The sequence below is a fragment of the Lissotriton vulgaris genome, chromosome 7, assembly GCF_964263255.1.
Source record: "Lissotriton vulgaris chromosome 7, aLisVul1.2, whole genome shotgun sequence".
Classification (NCBI taxonomy): domain Eukaryota; kingdom Metazoa; phylum Chordata; class Amphibia; order Caudata; family Salamandridae; genus Lissotriton; species Lissotriton vulgaris.
In genome coordinates, this window is record NC_141695.1 from 1699107750 (window position 1) to 1699129644 (window position 21895).

A 21895-nucleotide genomic window follows, 5' to 3' on the forward strand; every position below is an offset into this window, starting at 1 on the left:
CACACACGTAAAGATATACTGGAGGCCATTTTTTAAATTCTTTTTGTGAAAATGTTATACAAAAAATTAAAGATGTCTTCCTGTGGGGATGCGCGCCTTTTCATGCAGTGGCAGCAAACTTGGAGTGGTAAAAAATGCCAAAGAAAATATGAATTGGGCCTATAATTAGTGGCTTTCCCAGTGCTGGTTGGCCTCTGACTCTTAGGGGTTAGCTAGGACGAACAGTCAAGTTGGATTCTTTGATGTCCATGTAGATTTTGAACTCTTATACAATTAACTCCAGAATAACTCACAGTATTTTGAATGCCAAATTTGCCTTTGTAAAGGATAAGACTTTTATTTCAAATGGTTTCAGAAGTTAAGGAAACATTGGTAATTTACAAGTAAAATGGTTTTCACCCAAAGGGAGACAATCGTATTTTTTTTTAGCAGAAAGCAACTGAGTTCTGAATGTCTGCTTTCAAGCAGCCTAAAGCCCTGTGTGTTCGTACTACTGGTGAAGTTAGGCGCTGTGTCTGGTGGGGCAGTAGAAATTTAGAATATCTTCAGGTGTATCCAAGTGAAGTCTCTCTTGATGGTTCCTTTGCATCAGTGCAACAACCCATTTGCTGCTGGGCAATGACTTCAGCGATTGCACTGGCACGTGGCTGCAGTCCGAGCGACGACCAGGGATCAGTGCAGCCAAACCACTTCTGTCTGGAGTTTTTTTGGGTGCTATTGTGAGAGCTCGGAGCCTTATAGGATATCCCGTACAAAACAAGTGATCACACTACACACCAAATGGGCTAGATCAGCTCACAGGAGGTCTCCACGCAGTGGTGTAGGTAGTACAGTGGTCATGGTCGGGTGATTACTAAGATTTTGAGGGGTGGGCGGGCCCTTGGGCTTATGCGCACTTGACAAATGCTGCATAGGAAATGAAGAGCCCTTTGTACAACCAGTAGAGGGGTAACGGTTCACTCCAGAGTTTCTGGAGATCTATCCTCCTTGGCTGTAGCCTTGTCACATCAACAGGAAACCCTCTCTCGCAGGGATGATGTTGAAAGATGGGGAGGAGAATCAATTTCTGCTGTGGTGAAGTATGTTTAAGAGCCCATCCCTGACTCCAGAAAGAGGCAGCATCAAGTGCCGAATCCCTGGCCCGTACCTCTGTACGGATTTTTTTTTTTAAACTGCTCTTTATTGACATTTTTTTAACATGTCCAAAAACACAAGCTTAGCCACAGCTTACGCTAATGCATAGACTCAGCAAACACTACCGTCACAACGAAGACAGTCAAGACAACAAACAGGTTAGATGTGTGGGCAACTAGCGCATTCTAGACTACAAATTAATTTGGGCAACCCTTCAACATAGTGGGGGCGGGCTCACATCAAAGTCAAGGGTGGAAGTGGACTTTAGGGAGAGCATCTTTTCTCCATAATGATGTGCAAAGCTTCACTGAAGTTAAAGGTGCACTGCTCTCAAGAGCCATTTGAATATTCTAAAGCTGTACCACTTGGTTACTGGACAATCGTATATATTTAAGTTCAGCTGAAAATTTGGACAGAACCAACAAAATTCAATGCACCTCTCTTTCTCTACATTTTAGCCCCATGGTGAGGAGTCATCCAATACTATTTGTCTTGTTTCAGAATCCATGGAGGTAGGCGACTTCCATCACTGTACACAGTACGGGTGTTTTTTCTCCAATGTCAGCAAGTGGCCATGGCCCTGTAGGCCTGAGGCTAGGTATCTAACATATGCTCAGACTGATGGGGTAAATACAAAATGTCCCTCTATCGTTCATTGTAGCATTTGTGGATCCAACATCAACACACTACAACCTTAGGTTCTCTATCCTTCGTAGTAGGGCCAGAACTAGAGAATTGGAGTTAGAGAGAGAAAGTTAGAGCAGTAGGGACTTGTGAGGGGGTAATGGGAAAGCAGGTTTCAGAAATATAGACTGTCTACAACGGCAGCCCCTCAATCCTAGAGACACTTGTGCAACTGCAAAGCTTCAGGCATGTGAGCTTTTGGCACACCATCTTTCGGCCCCAGGTCTAAAATTCTTCTCCGTGGGCACTACTGCTTAATTCTTCTCTCTAGCAGTTCAGTGTGCCACAGAGTCCAGTGGCTTGGCCATAACTGTCATGAGAGATGGGCACCAGCAAATAACTTTTCTTTAGCAAAACCTCTCTCATATTTGTGTAGCTTCCTCTTTAATACCATCTGAAGTTCAAAGCCTTTGTCCCACAAAATCAGTGTTTATTGTATGTTCAGGAAGATATTGGCACTGGTACAATCCAGAGTTAACCAAAGCGGAGGTGATCCTCAAATTTGAATTCCTACCCCGGTTAAGAGGAAAAGCACCCTCCGTCTTTGTCCTTTCCTTTCTTTAGCCGGTTGAGATGAAACTCTTAAGAAGTAGTTAGTTGCCTTGTTTGTTAGGTGAATGCCAGCGCAAAGCAAACCGGGGAAGCCTGGGTTTGAGTTGATGCATTTGAATTCTGGCTTCTGCTCCCAACCTAGTACTGTCCAAGGCTGCCTAGGGACAATCCACATATCACTGTGACAGGTTTCAGCCAGCAGTACATTTTTTTTCTCCCATCATTACAGCCTTTCTTTCATCTTGAGAAAATGTGAACTATTCGTAAATATAAATATGTTGGCAAATTTACCAGCCACAAGTTTCACACAAGGAATGACCCCCCCCCCCCCCCCCCTCCTTTAAATGGAGCGTTCTCAGTGGCATGGAGTTTCCTGAAATGTGTGAGCTCCAAAACGAATTTCTGTTTTTAGATGTTGTCTAACCACTGCCTTGTCAAGGGGGTTCACTGGCACCTCAAATAGAGTAGTTGGAGCATATACCAAGTTTAGGAAGACCTTCACCGTGGCAGTGATGTGAGGTGTGACTATTGGGAGTACTTTTTTCTTTAGGTCTTCAGATGAAAACATGGGTGTGTTAGGTTCTTGGTCTAATGGTTTGTTGGAAATTACTTTTTAAAGAAGAAAAGAGCTATCTCCGTTAATGTAGGTTGGTAGGAGCTTAGATGCAAGAACGCTATTATTTGGGAATCGCTTCAAAGCACAAGGCAGTTAAGCACTTATCAGGCCTCCATCGGACCTTTTGATGACCCTAAAAGGTACACAAGTGAAGAAGGGTTGGGAGAGGTTAGAAGCACCTGCCCAGTATTTTATCTTTTACTGCTTTAGTGGGCATCGTTATCTACCCGAAGAGGAGTAGATTTTTGGCTATATGTCCTAAGAAACTAATCCTCAAATCCTGATTATAGGCATTTAAAGCAAAATGACAAGACATAAGGATCAGTGTAGGTTGAAGAGAACCAGTAGGTAAGCTAAAGGATTCTTTTATATTTTAAATAGTTTTCCCTAATAGCGCCTCGGCTTCTCTATAGAATTAATGCTGTCTACTATACTCACCTTAAGGCTTTACAGAGCCCTAGTGTGTTTGTCTGCTCACACGAGCGTTCACTGTCCAGGTTTTTACTGAAGGACTTCAATTATAACAAACGTCAGTGGAAGAGCAAACAATAGCTTCGAACATTTCATTTTGAAAATCTCAGCGGATGGAGGCTTAAGTGTACCTCAGTCTAAATGCGAAGGAACAATCTTTCCACATCACCAACACAAATTTGTGAAGACGATTGATTGGCTGAAACTCATTTGTAAAGTTTAAGAGCAGTCACAGTACACTTTGTTTAAAATTGGTTTATCTTTTACCTTCCGTTTTCTGTGCTTTGGGGACCTCTGTTGTGGCACCCACTGCTGTGCAAATGAGGAGGCTGTCTAGATCTCCCTGAAATTCATGGTACCATTTCATTTTATTTGTTTGTAGTGGATTGTCAGATGGATTGGGGCTTACTTCCCTTTCGCTTACCTACTGAAGTTATTCAGCTGGATTCATTGGCGCTGGTTAACATTCAAAGGAACGAAGAATGAGGTAAACTGGGAAGGGGGGCAGATCACCTCCAAATTGAAGACCTGCCAATAATGTCCATTGAGCATCTGCTCCATGGGTGTTTTCCCCGGTGCCCCCTGAATGTGGACTTCACCATGGAGCCCGGGGCAAGATCAGCTGTAAATTCCTATAGGTGGAAGACTGAGCTTGTCTTGTGAACTCTATATGGCCATGTGAATTGATGATGTAAAACGTAATGTTTGGGCATTTCGAGAAAACTCTCCACTCAACATAAAAGGGTTCAGACTAATTGAACTCAACCCACATCCCATCTCAAATGGGGCCCAAGTAGGTGATTTCTCTTGTGGGCTTCTTCAACAGTCCATATGAAGGAAAACATATTTGACTAGTTACACAACTAACTTGGTTCCGAGAACTTAGCCAGCTGCCAACTGGCAGTCTATAAAATGATACAGTATGACAACAATGGCTACCATATGTGGCTTCATAGCTATGTCACCCTGATGAACATTCAAAATGACACTACCTGACAGAAGAAGAGAAAGACAAACAGTACTGCCACAGACCCATCATCCATTGCTTTTAAGCACATAAAAACAAAATACTTTGTCACAACTCATACACCATGACAAATCACACACAGAAAACACACACACATACCCAAACCACTAGAAATAAAAGTCTGTACATCTTATACTCAAGGTACCTAACTGGCACTCTTAGTACCAGATCTCCTTCACCCCCATCTTGGTCATCCTCAATCGAATCTCTAATAAAGCAGCTTCCTCATGACCTGCATCTTCATTCACACTGTGTTCCTGCTCCTCATGCATGCAATCTTTCTTGCATAAACTTCCTCAGTTACCTTTAGCCCATTCCCCTTCTGGATATTTTCTGTCGTTGTGTAATGAACTCCTTATTTTACACAGTGTAGACAAATTTTACACAGTGTAGACAAATAGAAATTCCGTAGGATGTTTTCCCACTTTTGACCTTCAGAAGTCACCTGCGTTATTTTTAGAGCCAAGACATCATCAATTCTAAATTGTCTAGCAAAAAATAGTGACAAGAATATATAATAGTAAATGCAAAACATATTATAGTGCAGAATCCAACATGGAAAAGACAATCATGGTTATTCTCCTAACCTTATTGGCATTTTCATGCCACAGTTAATTAGAATGCCCTACACATGCACCCCATATCTTGTTGTGTTCATGCTGGTGATTCATCGCTTTGTAGATTGTGAATTCAGCTGAAGCACATCTGCCCATTCTCTTCCACCACTCCCGTAAAAGAGGCGCAGTTGTGGACCTTCAGTATCTGGTGATGTCTTGTTTGGCCAGCAGGAACGCTTGCCTCACCATTGTACTTTACCCACTTGTACATCCTTCTTTCTCCTTAATATTGAAGGTGGTTAACTTAAGAATTAGGATGAGCCTTTATGTGATGAAAAGCCACATTCAAATGCAATATCTGAAATACCCTGCACCATTAAGTTGTAGGACCATTTTATGTATATCTGGCAGTGATACCATGTCGAATACCACTTTCTGATGAACATTTCCAAGGTCAACACAAGCGATACATACGTCACCCTTTGATCTTGAGGTTAATTTAGGTCCACATTTAGGCCAAGACTTGACAAAATATCACTGGGTTGAAGCACTGTATCAGGGCCATTTTTTCTTAATCAGAACTTTAGGTATCCCATTGTGCGTACAGTTTGAATCCACATTCAACAGAACCCTTTCACCATTCCCCTTAAACTAAAGTTTGAGCCTCTCTCTCTGCCTGCACCACTGTCCGCACACCGCCAATAAATAGTATTTTATATTTGCCTTCATCACCGCTGTCGTCGTCTACCAGTGCCACTTCGTTCATGTGGATCTCTGCATTTTCTGGGGTAAGAACACTTCCATGCTTTTGAAGTTCCTTACCCACCACAAAACAATTATTTAAATCTGCAATACGAAAGTTTCTCTCAAACCATATTTTTGTTGCACCATCATTACTAACTTTAACATGCATTATTTCATTCCTGTATAAATTGATGATTGTTCACCTATGTTCACCTCCCCAACTCACGTTTTTCTCCATCTCTTGTCTAATTCTTCTGCTGTCTCAGATATGACCACTGCTTACTGCAAAGATGTATGCTTGCTAGTCCATAACGTATCCTGTTGGTATTGCTTTCTAATGAAATTGTCTGCTGTTTATAAAATCACACAGTGAAGCCATTTCTTAGTCCAACTAAAAACGGTGGTTTCAGAACTTTTCAACTACTGTGCATAAAATACATGTTTTTTGAGACTAAGAGTTAATATGTGTGCAAAGTGATTTTTGCAAACTTGTAGAAACTGCACAGTAGACATCCTTTTAACTACTATTCTTTAGGCATTCACTACTGGAGTCTAAGCTTTTAAAATATGATGCAATTCTGAATGCAAAGCATTGACCAATAAAAACCCAATAGTTTCAAAATGGAATCCCATTCCTCCAACAACGTAGGTGTTTCACCAGGAATGGTATAAAATAAGCAGAGCAGAGCTAAGATTGCATGTGTGACTCAAGGTCGGCAAATCATGCCTTAAAACACACCTCATGCACACCCCAGTCCCAAGTTGTGAAATTCTACCTCCGCCATAGTTCCCTATAATGTGCCCCATTTCACAAAAACCTATATGCCTCAAGGTGTTGAAAGGCGCCTCCTGCCATGGAAGTGTCTGTGTTATTAGTGCCTTCATACTTAAAAGATCAGGAATATATAACTAGTCTGAAATCAAAACATTGTCATTAAAATGAAGCTAACTCCTCATGCGCTGTATACAACTCATACTGCCAGGTGCTCCACCTTTTGCAGCAGAGCACTGCTCCGTAATGGAATTTTCTCAGCTAAGTTGAAAGCTACCCACCCTCTATGGATAATATAGTCTACTTCGTGTGCAGTGCTTTTTCGCCAGCTGCTTTTACAGGAAGGTACTTTGGCAGGCAAATACAAAGTAGGGCAAGTTTGCACTGTTTCTGTAACCAACATTACCTTCTTAGACCCATAACCACTCAACAGCGACCTTCTGCACGGCAGCAAGTCCCTCTGATGAAGTTTTCCTGCCAGTGTGGTCTACAGGAACACTATTCAGAATGACTGCTCTCGGCATGGGAGTCGATGTTACATTACCTATGAAGCCACTCTGGGTTAAGCCATTTACCGCAAAAATGCAGTGGCTTCTTCAATGCGCCACCCACCATAAATAAGTAAAATTACTTCACCAGAAGCTAAAAAAAGTTGCCTGCAAACAATCTACAGCATGCAAACTCTGAGCACCAGAAGTATATATCATAGCTACGGCAGTGTGGTGGACATTCCAAAACAAAAGGCAGACAGAAAGAATCCGCAGGGCAAGACACAAACCCATTGAAACAAGAGCAACAATATCTATCTAATGATGCTCAGACCCAAATCTTCGGGAAAGCCTTACTTGGTTATCAACATTTAAGGTGGCATAACTGCCAGATAATGTGTGCAGATCTTTGAAATTGCTTCCTAGTTTCTTTTAGGATGCTGAAGTCAGCAATCGAAATCAAGGGGACGCTGTCTCAAAACCACTTCATAGGATTGTTTTTGTGAATGACCGGTACCACAGCATTTTGCTCACTTGAAGATAGCCTTTGTGGCATATTGGCTGTTTGTAGGACACCAATTGAGCCATTATTTCTTTTGCAGTAATCTTGGTTAGGAAAGAGGCCTGATGACTTCCAGGGACCAGGGTCTGGCTTTCAGTTAAATCTTTTTATGTGCTTTGTTTGCAGGGAAAAAATACACACGTCAAGAAAAATACCCAGCGAATGAATGAGGTAAGAGTTGGTCTAGAGCTCTTTCTCTTAAGTTGTTTGGTAATTTCAAGTTTTATCTTGCCCAGTAACCCTGGACAGTACTGTGTGGTACAGCTGTGGCTGAGTTTAATAATTTTTGTGTGTGAAAAGTGCTCAGATGAGCAATGTGACCATTTATCTTGCATATGTTTCTACTCTATAGAAGAGGAACTGGTATATAAAGGGTGTCTCTCTGTTTACAGGAATTATTTATGATTCAGCAAAGCCTCACATTGACATTCGGTTTTCTCTTCTTTTTTGCTTGGGGTGCTCATGTTTACACAAGATGTTCTGTGATGATGGTTCTGTTTAGCTGCGTTTTCGAGAGGTGTTTATGATGTGGATAGAAAAGCTCATGTCAACCAAGCTTGTTTGTGTGTCTCTCTTTCTTTCTTTCTTTCTTTCTTTCTTTCTCTCTCTCTTTTTTAGGTTTTGACCTGGCCGTAGCACCTGCGAAGCAGGTGCTCTGCCCAGGGCGAAATCTTATGATTCTACACTATGGGGCTTCGTCCCGCCTCTGTCTTCCATTGGCTAGCTCCATAAATGGAGGCTAGCCATTGGAAGAGATTGGCTGTCAATCACGCTTTCCCTGTGAAAAGGCGATTCGGGGCGTTTCTGTGTCTTTTTTAAGTCCCGCCCTCTCCTCTTCCCATTGGCTGGAATTTTACCTTCCAGCCAATGGGAAGGGGAGAGCGCGAAAAATACGCCCCCGAATCTGCCGGCCGGGACACCCCCGTGAGGTCATTCCCCGGGCCGCGCTGTGATTGGCTGCCGGCCCGGGACCTGACTTGCTTTTTTTTAAACACTGGTTTGATTTCATTGTTCGTCTTGTTCCCTGTCCGTGTGCCTGCCCGCCCGCCCCCCCCTCCCGCTGTCCGTGTGCCTGCCCGCCCGCCCCCCCTCCCGCTGTCCGTGTGCCTGCCCACCCCAGCTGTCCTTGTGACTACGCCCCCCCCGCTGTCCGTGTGCCTGCCCGCCCCCGCTGTCCTAGTGACTCCAGTGTGTATTCATTAAAACAAAAGCTAATGCAATAACGTAAATAGGGATCACATGATTAAACTGGTCAGGCAGAGGCTCCAGCGTAATAGGTAGAAGTCTTCCTTCACACGCCCGCCCCCCCCTCCCGCTGTCCGTGTGCTCGCCCGCCCCCCCCCCGCTGTCTGTGTGCTCGCCCGCCCCCCCCCCGCTGTCTGTGTGCTCGCCCGCCCCCCCTCCCGCTGTCCGTGTGCCCGCCTGCCCCCCCTCCCGCTGTCCGTGTGCCCGCCCGTGTGCCTGCTAAAGGCTGTTCATCCTGTCTGCAGACAGCGGTCCGCCACTGCTTGTGTGTAGCGCATGAAGGGTGTCCAGAGTGGGAGGCTCTTTAAGGAAACTAGGGGTAGCCGCTTTTACGTTACGGCACAAACTGAGAGAAGTCTAGCGGGAACGGCGGCTCTTGTGCAGAGAATGCATTGCGGCTGATTAATGTGCCATAATTTAGTTACTCTGAAATGCAACTAAGTGCACAGTAACAGAATCCGCAAGCTAAGTCCAATTGTTGTGTGTATTCATTAAAACAAAAGCTAATGCAATAACGTAAATAGGGATCACATGATTAAACTGGTCAGGCAGAGGCTCCGGCGTGTATTCATTAAAACAAAAGCTAATGCAATAACGTAAATAGGGATCACATGATTAAACTGGTCAGGCAGAGGCTCCGGCGTAATAGGTAGAAGTCTTCCTTCACACACCCCCCCGCCCCCCCTCCCGCTGTCCGTGTGTGCGCCCGCCCCCCCCCTCCCGCTGTCCGTGTGCCCGCCCGCCCCCCCTCCCGCTGTCCGTGTGCCCGCCCGTGTGCCTGCTAAAGGCTGTTCATCCTGTCTGCAGACAGCGGTCCACCACTGCTCGTGTGTAGCGTATGAAGGGTGTCCAGAGTGGGAGGCTCTTTAAGGAAACTAGGGGTAGCCGCTTTTACGTTACGGCACAAACTGAGAGAAGTCTAGCGGGAACGGCGACTCTTGTGCAGAGAATGCATTGTGGCTGATTAATGTGCCATAATTTAGTTACTCTGAAATGCAACTAAGTGCACAGTAACAGAATCCGCAAGCTAAGTCCAATTGTTATGTGTGTATTCATTAAAACAAAAGCTAACGCAATAACGTAAATAGGGATCACATGAATAAACTGGTCAGGCAGAGGCTCCGGTGTGTATTCATTAAAACAAAAGCTAATGCAATAACGTAAATAGGGATCACATGATTAAACTGGTCAGGCAGAGGCTCCGGCGTAATAGGTAGAAGTCTTCCTTCACACACCCGCCCGGCCCCCCTCCCGCTGTCCGTGTGCCTGCCCGCCCCCCCCCCTCCCGCTGTCCGTGTGCCCGCCCGCCCCCCCTCCCGCTGTCCGTGTGCCCGCCCGTGTGCCTGCTAAAGGCTGTTCATCCTGTCTGCAGACAGCGGTCCGCCACTGCTTGTGTGTAGCGTATGAAGGGTGTCCAGAGTGGGAGGCTCTTTAAGGAAACTAGGGGTAGCCGCTTTTACGTTACGGCACAAACTGAGAGAAGTCTAGCGGGAACGGCGGCTCTTGTGCAGAGAATGCATTGCGGCTGATTAATGTGCCATAATTTAGTTACTCTGAAATGCAACTAAGTGCACAGTAACAGAATCCGCAAGCTAAGTCCAATTGTTATGTGTGTATTCATTAAAACAAAAGCTAATGCAATAACGTAAATAGGGATCACATGATTAAACTGGTCAGGCAGAGGCTCCGGTGTGTATTCATTAAAACAAAAGCTAATGCAATAACGTAAATAGGGATCACATGATTAAACTGGTCAGGCAGAGGCTCCGGCGTAATAGGTAGAAGTCTTCCTTCACACACCCGCCCGCCCCCCTCCCGCTGTCCGTGTGCGCGCCCGCCCCCCCCTCCCGCTGTCCGTGTGCCCGCCCGCCCCCCCTCCCGCTGTCCGTGTGCCCGCCCGTGTGCCTGCTAAAGGCTGTTCATCCTGTCTGCAGACAGCGGTCCGCCACTGCTCGTGCGTAGCGTATGAAGGATGTCCAGAGTGGGAGGCTCTTTAAAGAAACTAGGGGTAGCCGCTTTTACGTTACGGCACAAACTGAGAGAAGTCTAGCGGGAACGGCGACTCTTGTGCAGAGAATGCATTGTGGCTGATTAATGTGCCATAATTTAGTTACTCTGAAATGCAACTAAGTGCACAGTAACAGAATCCGCAAGCTAAGTCCAATTGTTATGTGTGTATTCATTAAAACAAAAGCTAACGCAATAACGTAAATAGGGATCACATGAATAAACTGGTCAGGCAGAGGCTCCGGTGTGTATTCATTAAAACAAAAGCTAATGCAATAACGTAAATAGGGATCACATGATTAAACTGGTCAGGCAGAGGCTCCGGCGTAATAGGTAGAAGTCTTCCTTCACACACCCGCCCGGCCCCCCTCCCGCTGTCCGTGTGCCTGCCCGCCCCCCCCTCCCGCTGTCCGTGTGAACGCCCCCCCCCCTCCCGCTGTCCGTGTGCCCGCCCGCCCCACCTCCCGCTGTCCGTGTGCCCGCCCGTGTGCCTGCTAGAGGCTGTTCATCCTGTCTGCAGACAGCGGTCCGCCACTGCTCGTCTATGATTGGTACACCCAGCTCCAGCTCTCATCCAGTACGCACACACCCATCTAGGTCCGGTGCCCCATTCTGGGCTGTATAATAGAAGATGGATACCAGGTTGTTTTGAGTGGAGGCTGTGTGTAGCGTATGAAGGGTGTCCAGAGTGGGAGGCTCTTTAAGGAAACTAGGGGTAACCGCTTTTAATTTACGGCACAACCTGAGAGAAGTCTAGTCTTATTGTGTTTTGATATAAGATCATCCAAAAAGGACTAGGGCAGACAAGAGGAGTAACTCTATTAGCAAAAAAGCAACAGGGGCCCTGGCAGTCAAAGGCCTTATCTCTATTCTGTATTCATGTATAAAGTCATCCTCATTTTGTGTTGTGTGAAAAGTCATATTATCTTCTAACATAGCTGCATTAGTCCTTCTTCCTTGAACCGCACGCTCACCTCAAGGCCTGCCAGCTCTCTTGAATCTATGGTTCCCTGGAACATTCATCAACAATAAATATTATATGATTCACCCCTTCCCCAAATTAAATGGAAAAATGATTGAAATTAACTCAAATTATACTAAATAGAGAGTCTAGTTAAACAGTCAAGACACTTGAAACTACTCCCAAGATCAATTATTTAGTTTAAAAATATAGATTGGTTTGGTTTACTTAAACCTGATTTGTTTTTAATCTGAGTTTCTTTAAGCCATGGTAACCAAATGTTGAGCTGCTACCAAGTCATATTTTCCAGTAAGCCACGCTGGATAAATTCACATGCAGTGAATTGAACTGGGAACCCTTTACATTGTCAGTGGTTATCCTGACAACCAAGCACAGATTCAACGTTCAAGAACCAATTTGGACTGTCCTGACTGAAAGAGGCATTTACTACCCCTGCTTAACATTTCATGTGGTGAGCACTAATTTTAGTCTTATTATGTCCAGCACATAAATGACTTTAAATCCCATACCACCCATCCTGCTGTAAGTGCAGAGTAAGACTGCAGAGATTAAGCTAATGGCAATGTATATGACAATGCCATTTATTTATCTGTTTTCAAAACCAACACATAAATACAAATGTTGTCATTTACAATGCCAATAGCTCTAATTTTTCCAAAGGCGAAACCATTGCATTGTAAATGCTTGTTTCAATTAGTTGCCAAAATGTTCTTAATTGGGCTGCCTAAGGAAAGATTGTGTAGGTTTGTTTGCCAAGTGTTGCATGCAGCCAACAGAAGAAATGTCATAGTCATATACTTCATTGTTAGGACAAGTAAGGGCGCTCCTTCAGCTGTAGCACTCATAACAAGGAATATATACTTGCATTTTCTTGTATGTGACAGGCTATGAAGCGTGTTAATGATCTGATATAGGCAAATAGGCTGCTTTCGAATGTTGGAAGAATTCCGCATCCACACCCAGACAGTGCTAAGGGCCAAAGAGAGAAGAAGAATCATGCATCAGAAAACAAGTTAGCTGTTGAGGAGTCTTAGATACAATTCGAACCACCCAGGCTAAATGTTGGTGTATATACCAGGCTCAAAAGTGATCTATTTGCTAGAACTATGACTCTTGTCTGGGGAAATGCACCTCTTTCAGGACTTTTTATTTTTAGAACTGTTCTTAAAGGTTCCAATTTCAAATACATTTTCTTGTAAAGTATTTCTAAAGTTAACTTTTGAAATTATAAACTAAGACATTACCTCCTTTTTCTCCAACCTGTCAGTTTTCAAAGAATTTAACATGTACGATAGCAGTCCGGCAAAATAACATACATATTTATTTGTTGTCAGGGGGGCAAATATAGAAAGTGCTTGGAGGCTGTGGGAATGTTAGAAGATTTTGATTTGTGGGTCTAAGGTTGCTACAGTCAGTGTAACAGGTCATGGAGTTGCAAAGGTTGTCTGGTGATAGAGGATAGTAATAACCTTTGATACAGGAATCAGCAGATTTTAAAGAGCCCTGTTTTTTCAGGGTGAACCAGACAACTTGAGGGTGATGAGCAGAGTTAGGTTGGAGTTTTGAGAGTTGGTATTAGGTGCTGGTGGGGAAGTTGGGAAACTGATCCAATGGGAGGAAAGAGTTCTTGGTGTTACACACTCAAACTATTACAGTACTCTACCAGTGAGTTGATCAATGTTCTGGTTATGTGGAATGACATAAACTGATGATCGGTTCTCTTTTTCTTGCAGGGCACCTTTCGACAACGCAATATGCGAGCAGCACAGGACATGCAGAATTACAGACATGGATATCCGGTATGGGTTTGTGTATTTTCCTGTGCTTTCACTTTTGATATTTGGAAGGGGAATATTCAGCTTGGTATACTTGATACTGCACGTCCATTGCTTCCAAAAACCTTTGAAGGATTGGGCCAGTAAATATTGAAACTGTCCATCTCAGAAAGCTCCTTCTTGCTGTGCTAAGATCCATCTCGGCAAGTTACAAAGAGACAAATAATGTATGCTACAACCCAGAAAGTGGTTTCTCTGAGGTTCGGTATTCCGCATTTTTAGTGATTTTTTTTTATTGTGGTAACTTGGAATTGTACATAATCAATATATATTTGTCTTTGACCAGTATAAAATAAATTACCAAAAAATCTGTGCTGTCTACATTAATAAAATCCACAATAGTTCATCAGACCAGTGACTCAGAATACACCAAAAACTTTTCAAATTTATGTAAAGCATTTACTCTTTTAAAAGCATTTTACCATAACACATAAGAGTTGCTGTTTCTTAACAGCATAGATTAAACTGGAAGACTTTTTTTTAATTTGCAATTATAGTTCTGCCAATGGACATAACAATAAACCACCACCTATGCATTCCAACAGGTGATATTCCTAGGCGTTTAGAGTTTCCTAGTGATACGGAAATTACATCATGGGTCACACTGCTACTTCTAACTTTGTCTACTTTCAAAAAGGTAATCCTGAGGAGTGAGTATGCTCAAACCATGTGAACCCATTTTCAAAACCCTAACCATCTGGAACATCATTCTGGTATATACTAGTATAGTGAAGTAGTGTGGCTCGCTGGTTAGAGGCGGCAGACCCGAGAGCAGAGGACGGCCCGGGACCAGGGTTCGATTCCCGACGCGGCAGGTTTCTGGACCAGGGTCAGCGGACTCGATAATTCTCTCGCCTCGGTGCCCACTCTGATCAGCGATCACACTCGGCAACTCTGGGCACTAGCTTGCCTCATCTTCACTAACGGCCCCCCCAGACCGCCGGGGATGCCTGGTCTCACCCTGGAGATACCCATTAAGGGACCATCTCTCAGGGAAGCCAGGAAGGGTTTCGCAGCGGTCGAAGCGCGAAGGTACCCCTTCGGGAGTGATTCCAGCGCTATATAAGCACACAATTAATTAATTAATACTGGTTACGTATATGTACGTATTCTCTCTAATTTCAGAACGACTCTAAGTGGTGTCCCTCATGGCTCCTCTCTTAGACCAATTCTATTTAATATCTATATCAAACCTTTAATCTCCCTTATTAAGTCCCACAAGATTAAGCTTATCAACTATGCAGATGACACCCAATTGATTTTATCATTAAATGAAGATCAGGCTGACTCTCATTGCAACTTTCAGGCCTGTATTTCGGATATATTTAACTGGATGAATGCAAACTTGCTCAAGATGAACAGAAGAAAAACAGAGCTCCTTTGCTCTCCTTCTAGCAAAACCTCTATATCCTTGTATACGAAACTCCTGCATAAGACTATGCAGAGCAACATCACCAGCTTCACCAATAATTCCTTCCTTGAAAGGAATCTGTTAGGTTGCCTGAAGAGAAAGATTTAACAACCTGTTTATTTATTTATTTTATTTTATTTTCAAAGTTTTATATAGCGCGAACAAGATCTTCGCAGATATCAGAGCGCTTTACATAGAAGGGTACATGAGGGAACAAAGTCAAATAGGTAAATCAATAGATCACACAGTACAAATAATACAAATAGGTGACTGCAAAGCCAATCATGTGAGTGATAAGACAACTCATACAAATAAGAAAAGGGGTCAAGCATGTAATACAGATCAGTGCAGGGTGTTAATAGGGTTCGAGCCAATTAGCTAAGTAACCTGGCTCCGGAGGCAAGGATAGCCTGATTTCACGGAGAAGCCTACACACAAACGTGTGTTAACTCATATGGGACCCCTCTACTGGTACATGTCCCGCTGAGATGGATGAGCAGAGTTACAAAACAATTAATTTACAGGATTTATTCGGTATTGCATCATACAGACAAACACCACATGTTCATTTCAATAAATTTAAATAAACGATTCTGTGGAAGAAATATACAGTGTTCAAGTTTGAATTGCATTTATTTATGCACTCATTTACTTCTGTTCTTTGTTCAACATATTGTGTATCATATATTCAACAACGTTATTTCAATGTAATTGTGAAGTCATTACATTTAAAGTGCTCTCATTGGGGAAGGGAAGGGAAGTGCAAAAGTTGTGAGGGACTGGGTAAAGGTGGTGTGACATTAAGAACATTGCGTTGAAAATTAGAAACGCCTTTACAATCAAGCTAGTATGAAAGTTCCCAAATAGCATCACACATAGGGTAAATTAATTTTTTCTTTATATCCTATGGTGTGTTTAGGTTGGCGTAGTCTACGTTTCGACCCCCGTGTGGTTAAGGGTTATTCCTGCCTCATGTTGGGGTCTTCATCAGGACCGTAGAAGGAGAGCATCAGGCTTGCAGGCCTGTACAGACCCCAATTAGGGGCGTCCCTCTCAAAGGGACGGCAGAGGCTGCGGCAAACGGCACAGGATTCTGGATCCCTCAGTGACTGGAATTCCAAAATTGCACGTTGCGGGACACTGACAACAAGCATTGGCATAACAAATAGGTCTCACCTTTGGTGCCTTATAAGTATTTAGTTATGCAGCACAATATCCTTCTTGCAAAATCAACTGTTGCATGGCTAAACACTTATAAGGTGCCAAAGGCCAGACCTATTGGCTGTGCCAATGCTTGTTTGCCTTGGCTGCTATGCTAAATTGTTTGTTACAATGAAAGGAGCAGCTTAAATGTCATTACTTTTGAGACTTTTTAAAAAAAAGAGGACGGGATCAAGTAAACAAGAAGGCTAAATGGATGTCGAAAAGATGGTTCAGCCCGTTAATATGAAAATCAATGATTACGAACATTAAGATGTGGACGGTCCAGTGCCAGTGGGCGAGATGAAGTACAAGTCGGTGCGGTGCATTAAGACAGTTTAAAGTAAAATTCAAGTAAAAGTGTTTCGGGAATAAACGCTATAGGCACAATATAAACAGCGAAAAGAAGATTGTTGAGGTAGGTCACAAGCAGCGGAGGTGGCTTACTCACAGGCTCACAGAAGTGCTCCACAAAAGAGCAGAATCATCACTTAACAACCACATAATCACAAGGTCAAAAGCGAGGGGAGCACACAAGTGATGTGACAATCGAACTACTGAAGTTGTAGTGCGAAGGGTTTATGATAGCCAAAGTACCCGGGGTCACTTGGGCAGGGTATTCACAGCGGCAGTGGCCTTCTTGGCTGCAGGCACAATGGCAGGGAGCGGAACGGACATGGTATTGCCACACACGCACCGGACTGGACGAGGAGTACGCGGGTCAGGTTCTGGGCAGAGGTCCCGCCCCGGCAGAGCTAGACTCAAGCAGTGACAGCGGCTCCTGCAACTGCAGCACCCACTTCAGGTTCACACTGGCTGGCAGCACGTCACGCCTACAGCGCGCAATCTCGTATAGGTTTGTACCGCAGCCCTCCAAGAAATCGGTAACTCACAGAGCGACTCCCGCCCTGCACTTGCCAGTAGCCCGCTCCGTTCCCTGACTTGCTCACGCGCTTAGGAGAGCAGGAGGTGAGCCCGGGAGTGTTGCACACGTGCATTCTGCTCATTTTCAAGCACTGCACTCGTGCTTGTGGCGCGCCCCTGCTCGTTTCCGCGAGCTGGATGCCGCCACAAGCACGAGTGTGCTAGAAAATGAGCAGAGTGACTGCTAAAGGCCCTCCTATGTATGGCATGCGTGCTGCGTAGGCGAGACCTAAAAACGGCGCTCCCGTAGAGCCCTCTAGTGGGCGGTGGGGGGAGAAAACCATCACACTCTAGGAATACCATGAAAATTAAGAATCGTCGCGTAGGACTGTAAAGTGGTCCAGCTACTCTAAGGTAACATGCACCCTGCAATTAATAATCACTGAGCATATGTAACGCAAGGAGAGAAACAGAGAAACAACTTATCTGGGCTGCAATAGCGAAGGAATTTAAGTTGGTGACAGAGGCGAAGGACTGTGTTGGTGATGCTGGCCTTTGATTGGTCACCTGTTGGATTATGGGACTGTTGGACATCGTTTGTTTTTACCATTCCCAGTGTTCCACTAGAAATGTAGTTCTGTTTGATGGGGAAAAAGGGCTGCTGTTAAATAAAGTGGAGAAAAGAAAAGCATAGTCCTCGCCTCCGGTCCGGACATAGAATTCCCTTGTAAATCAGTTCCTTTCTTCAATTGTATTATTCTTTCCCTAAGCAAAACTTCTAGATTCTAAGTATTTTGAAGAAATGTATTCCAAATGTTGACCAAATCTTTCATATCTAGCTTTATGGGCAAAGAAAGTTTCGACTATAAATCCTTTCATTTCAGACAGAGCGAAATTCTTGACGCGTGAAATCTGAGCATAAGAAAATTGTAGCCAGCCTTTATTTCGATCTATTCCTGCATCTGTAAATATAATCTCTTGGGACTCCTTGAAAGTCCATTAAACAATTGCTAACTTTCCCCTTTCCATATTTATCTTGACTTTGAATTTCACTGTGGCTTACGTTTGTGCAGACTTACTCCAAATGTTTTCTTAATTTATATGTAGAAAGGATAACTGTCTGATAATGTGTAGAAAAATATATTAAGGAGCAGTAACGAACCTGGTTGTGACTCAGATTGTTGCACAAGAATCCGCCTCTGAGTCCTTGCAACTGTGCTAATTTATGCTGTAGAAACTTTGAGGGGGAGGCAGCCGACTGTCACTGTTTTAGTTTGATCTAATCAGAGGTATGGTGATTATCTTAGAAGGGTAAGACATTTAATTGTGCACGAGGACACAGTGCCTATTTTTAACCTCTTCGCTGCTGATGACGAGCTCAGCTTGTCATCAGCCACGGTGGTCGTGTGCGGATGACGAGCTGAACTCGTCATGTAACGCGGCTTTTTTAAATTTGCCGCACACAGCGGGAAAAGCCGCCGCAGCGATGCGGTTAAGAAGCATACATCTGTATCTAGTGCTGGAGTTAAATTCTCCCTCGTTAGGGGCGAGGGCCCTCTCTTAATTAATGGCAAGGTCATTGCCATCTCTATGGGTAATGGCGAGAGCACTGCATGAGTGTGGGCCGTCTGTGGGTAAGAGTAAGTCCTTTCAAAAAAGACAACTGCAACTAGTACCAGTACTCGGTGCTCTACCTTGTGGGCGGGGCGGGGACGCGGGGCGGGAGGTAGCACTGCATGTGGGTTTTGATTTTCTCAGTGCCATATAGATCAATACTACCTCATTTGAAAAGCAATGTGGGCCATGGCATATTCTCATTTCATGTCAAGTCTTGTAGCTATTCTGATTCTGACACCCAAATATTGTCCACCCCAGTGCATCCCCAACAGTAATCATCTGTGCCGATATCCCTCAAGTCCTCCAATTTGCAGCAGATTAACTTTGCTGCCACTTTCACAGACAAATTGTTTGAGGGGATAAAAAAGTGCTTGTTGTAGTAGATTCCTTCCCATGCCACAATTCTTTTGATTTAGGTTATTTTGGGCTCATGTTCACTCTGTGGTTTCATTGTGCGGACACAAATTAAAACAACATTGAGTCTTGTGTTTAAGATTTGATCATGTGGGTGTATAAATGCTTATAAAAGCTGAGAGGATTGGTTTCCTTATGTTGAGCACATCAAAGGGTCATGCCATAATGTAGGGGCAAAGACTGAGAAAGCCCGCCCCTCCCATCTTGGACTTTCCTCTCAGTAGGATAAACCTCTTTAAAATTAATCTGCTACTAGAACGAGTGGATCAGATTAGTAGAAATAAGCTTTGTATACAATTTAACATTAAGAAAGGAGACTGCATTGAATTACTGCGAACTATGGACCAAATTAACTTTTAAAAGGATCCTTTTTAGGGTCGAGCCTGCGAGAGCATGACCTAGCACATGCGTCTTGCTTGCAAGACACTGGTAACAAAAAGGGTTTGGAGTCCACCCGTTGCTTACCATTTGTTCGCTTGTATGGCACTCGAAATTAGTCAAGGCAGGCCTAACATAATTTCCGTTCCTCTCTGTGGAGCAGGGACCAAACACTGATTGATTCAACTTAATTAGAGCCCGTCCGCTGCTCTCAACGATGTAGTGCCCTGCAAACAAAGCATGTGACTGGCAAAACCATGCCCAGCATGACAAACAAAATTGCAAAGATTTTCTATAGTTAATTTTCATTTATTTTGCCAAATCTTTTCTCACTTAGCACTCGTGTTTTCTTTTGCTTTTGTTCGTAGGCGCTGTTCTCAAAAGATTAGGATTATTTTATTGCAAAGTGTCCTTGTTTCTTCCTTATTTGTAATTTCTGAAATTGTTTTAATACATAATTGTGCAGCACACCCCAACGCACCCCACTGCAGTCTGCCCCAGTCTAATCCATACCAACTCACACCACAGCAATCTGCCTCACTCCGTCCAATCCCACCCACTCCCATCAAATCCACTCACCCCAGTCCACCACACTCCAATCTTTCCACCCCTCTCCAATGTGCCCCATCCCAATTCGCCCCACTCCAGTCCAAAACAATATGCTCCACTCTATCCAAAACAATCTGCCCCACTCAATTAGAAGCCAGTGTAGAGCTTTTAGGCTATGGGATGGTTGATCATATATTTTGGATTCCACACCATCCTAGCAACCACATTTTTCATAAGATAGAATAACAATGGCAGGCCTTTTTAGGGTGAATAAGTCTTCTCAAAGTCATGACATGAAGCAATAGAAGACAGAGATGCTAAGGTGTGCGCCTTCCAAGTGGGAACTGGTGCAATTCTGTAAAGGATTTTAAATTGAAGTTAGCATGATTTACCAATGAATTAACCTGGGATGTCAACAATTAATCCTTGATAATTCCTCAAGATTCTCACTGGCCCAACTGGAGAATGAGTGCGGCCTATTTTTAAAGGCTTGTCCTGGGGACCTTGCTGCCTCCATCAATGATAATGTCAGTTTTATCACAACTGAATTGCGGCTTGTTGCCGCCGTGCCAACAAAACATGACCACCATGCACACATAAAAAAAATTGATGGCAACTCTTGTCTTATTGCCTCTGTGAACCAATAGTGAAGATGTTGAAACTGAAACTTTGAGTCAATATGGCAGCAAGATACTGACTGTAGGTGCTTAAAAGAATGGACTCCGTGACCAACCCTGAGGTTTGCCACACTCAGTGACCTGGACAAGCACAGATAATGGTGGCAGTGAAATATTCTCTAGACAGCCTTGCTAAAAAGAAGAGGCTTGACCACTTACTATAGCTGCAAACACAGGGGTCAACATTTGAGCTCACAAATTTGGTTTTTAGGTTAATTATATCAGCGGATAAACCATCTAACCCTTAAGCCTGTGAACATTTTAGCTTTTTTTTTATCAGTTCCTCAAATCTGCTGACTGGGGGGAATAGAGGAAGCTTCTCCACCAATGTAATGTTTGTCTTTTGATTTTTAAAGTTCTCTATGACATACTTAGGATTTTCCTTTAGCTTATATAACTCTGTTATGTACTTATCCCACTCCTCTTCAGCCACAAGGGTTGCTACTGTTTCACTCCTTAATCCTAGAATATTACAACTAGCGTCAAAAAGAACGCTTGTTCTTCCTGTGCGAAGAGTGATAATAACCTTTGTTGAAGCTTTATCTTTCCCCTTCCAAATAATTCGTATTTCTTTTCTAAACTCCTGCCTATGTGTCTAATTAAGGCCTCCTTATTAGCACCAGCCACTTTATAGGCCTTCCTTATGTTCTTATTGAGCTCCATCTTTGCCCACTACTTGGGAGAGAGATGTTTACCCACATTTTAAAGCCACCGATGCTACCTCTCTTGCTGATGATATCAGTTTATCTTTTTCTTTCATAATGGCTTGCGGCATTTTATTGGAGTGGACTTGCACGAGTTAAATGTGTTTAACAGTATGGAGTTTAAATTTGCAGTCCACACTATCCTATGCTCGTTCTTGCATCGTATTGGAGAGCTATTCTGCCAATAACCCCTTGAATAGGCAGAACTATGTAATGAAAGAAAAAAAAAGCTTATGGTCCCTACCTATTACTCCCCATTTGCAAGGGTATAATAAAAATCTTTTATAATGTATTTTTTATAAGTAATGAAATATATGCAATGGTTTAATAGGTCTTTAATGTTTTGGGTGTTTAAAATGTACTGTTTAATATTGCCTTGTTGGCAAAAAACCAACCATAATAAAT

General features: G+C 43.6%; 1 protein-coding gene across 2 annotated transcripts in view; it reads left to right on the forward strand.

The window, feature by feature from the left end:
• Positions 1-21895, forward strand: part of OGFR (opioid growth factor receptor) — a 127662-nt gene that overhangs the window by 12973 nt on the left and 92794 nt on the right. The window contains exons 2-4 of one of the 2 annotated variants that reach the window (XM_086932830.1): positions 3840-3944; positions 7734-7778; positions 13575-13640. In XM_086932830.1, coding sequence (XP_086788956.1) covers positions 3840-3944; positions 7734-7778; positions 13575-13640 — 216 coding nt within the window. The remainder of the gene's footprint in view (positions 1-3839; positions 3945-7733; positions 7779-13574; positions 13641-21895) is intronic. The other variant, XM_086932831.1, reaches the window with a different exon arrangement.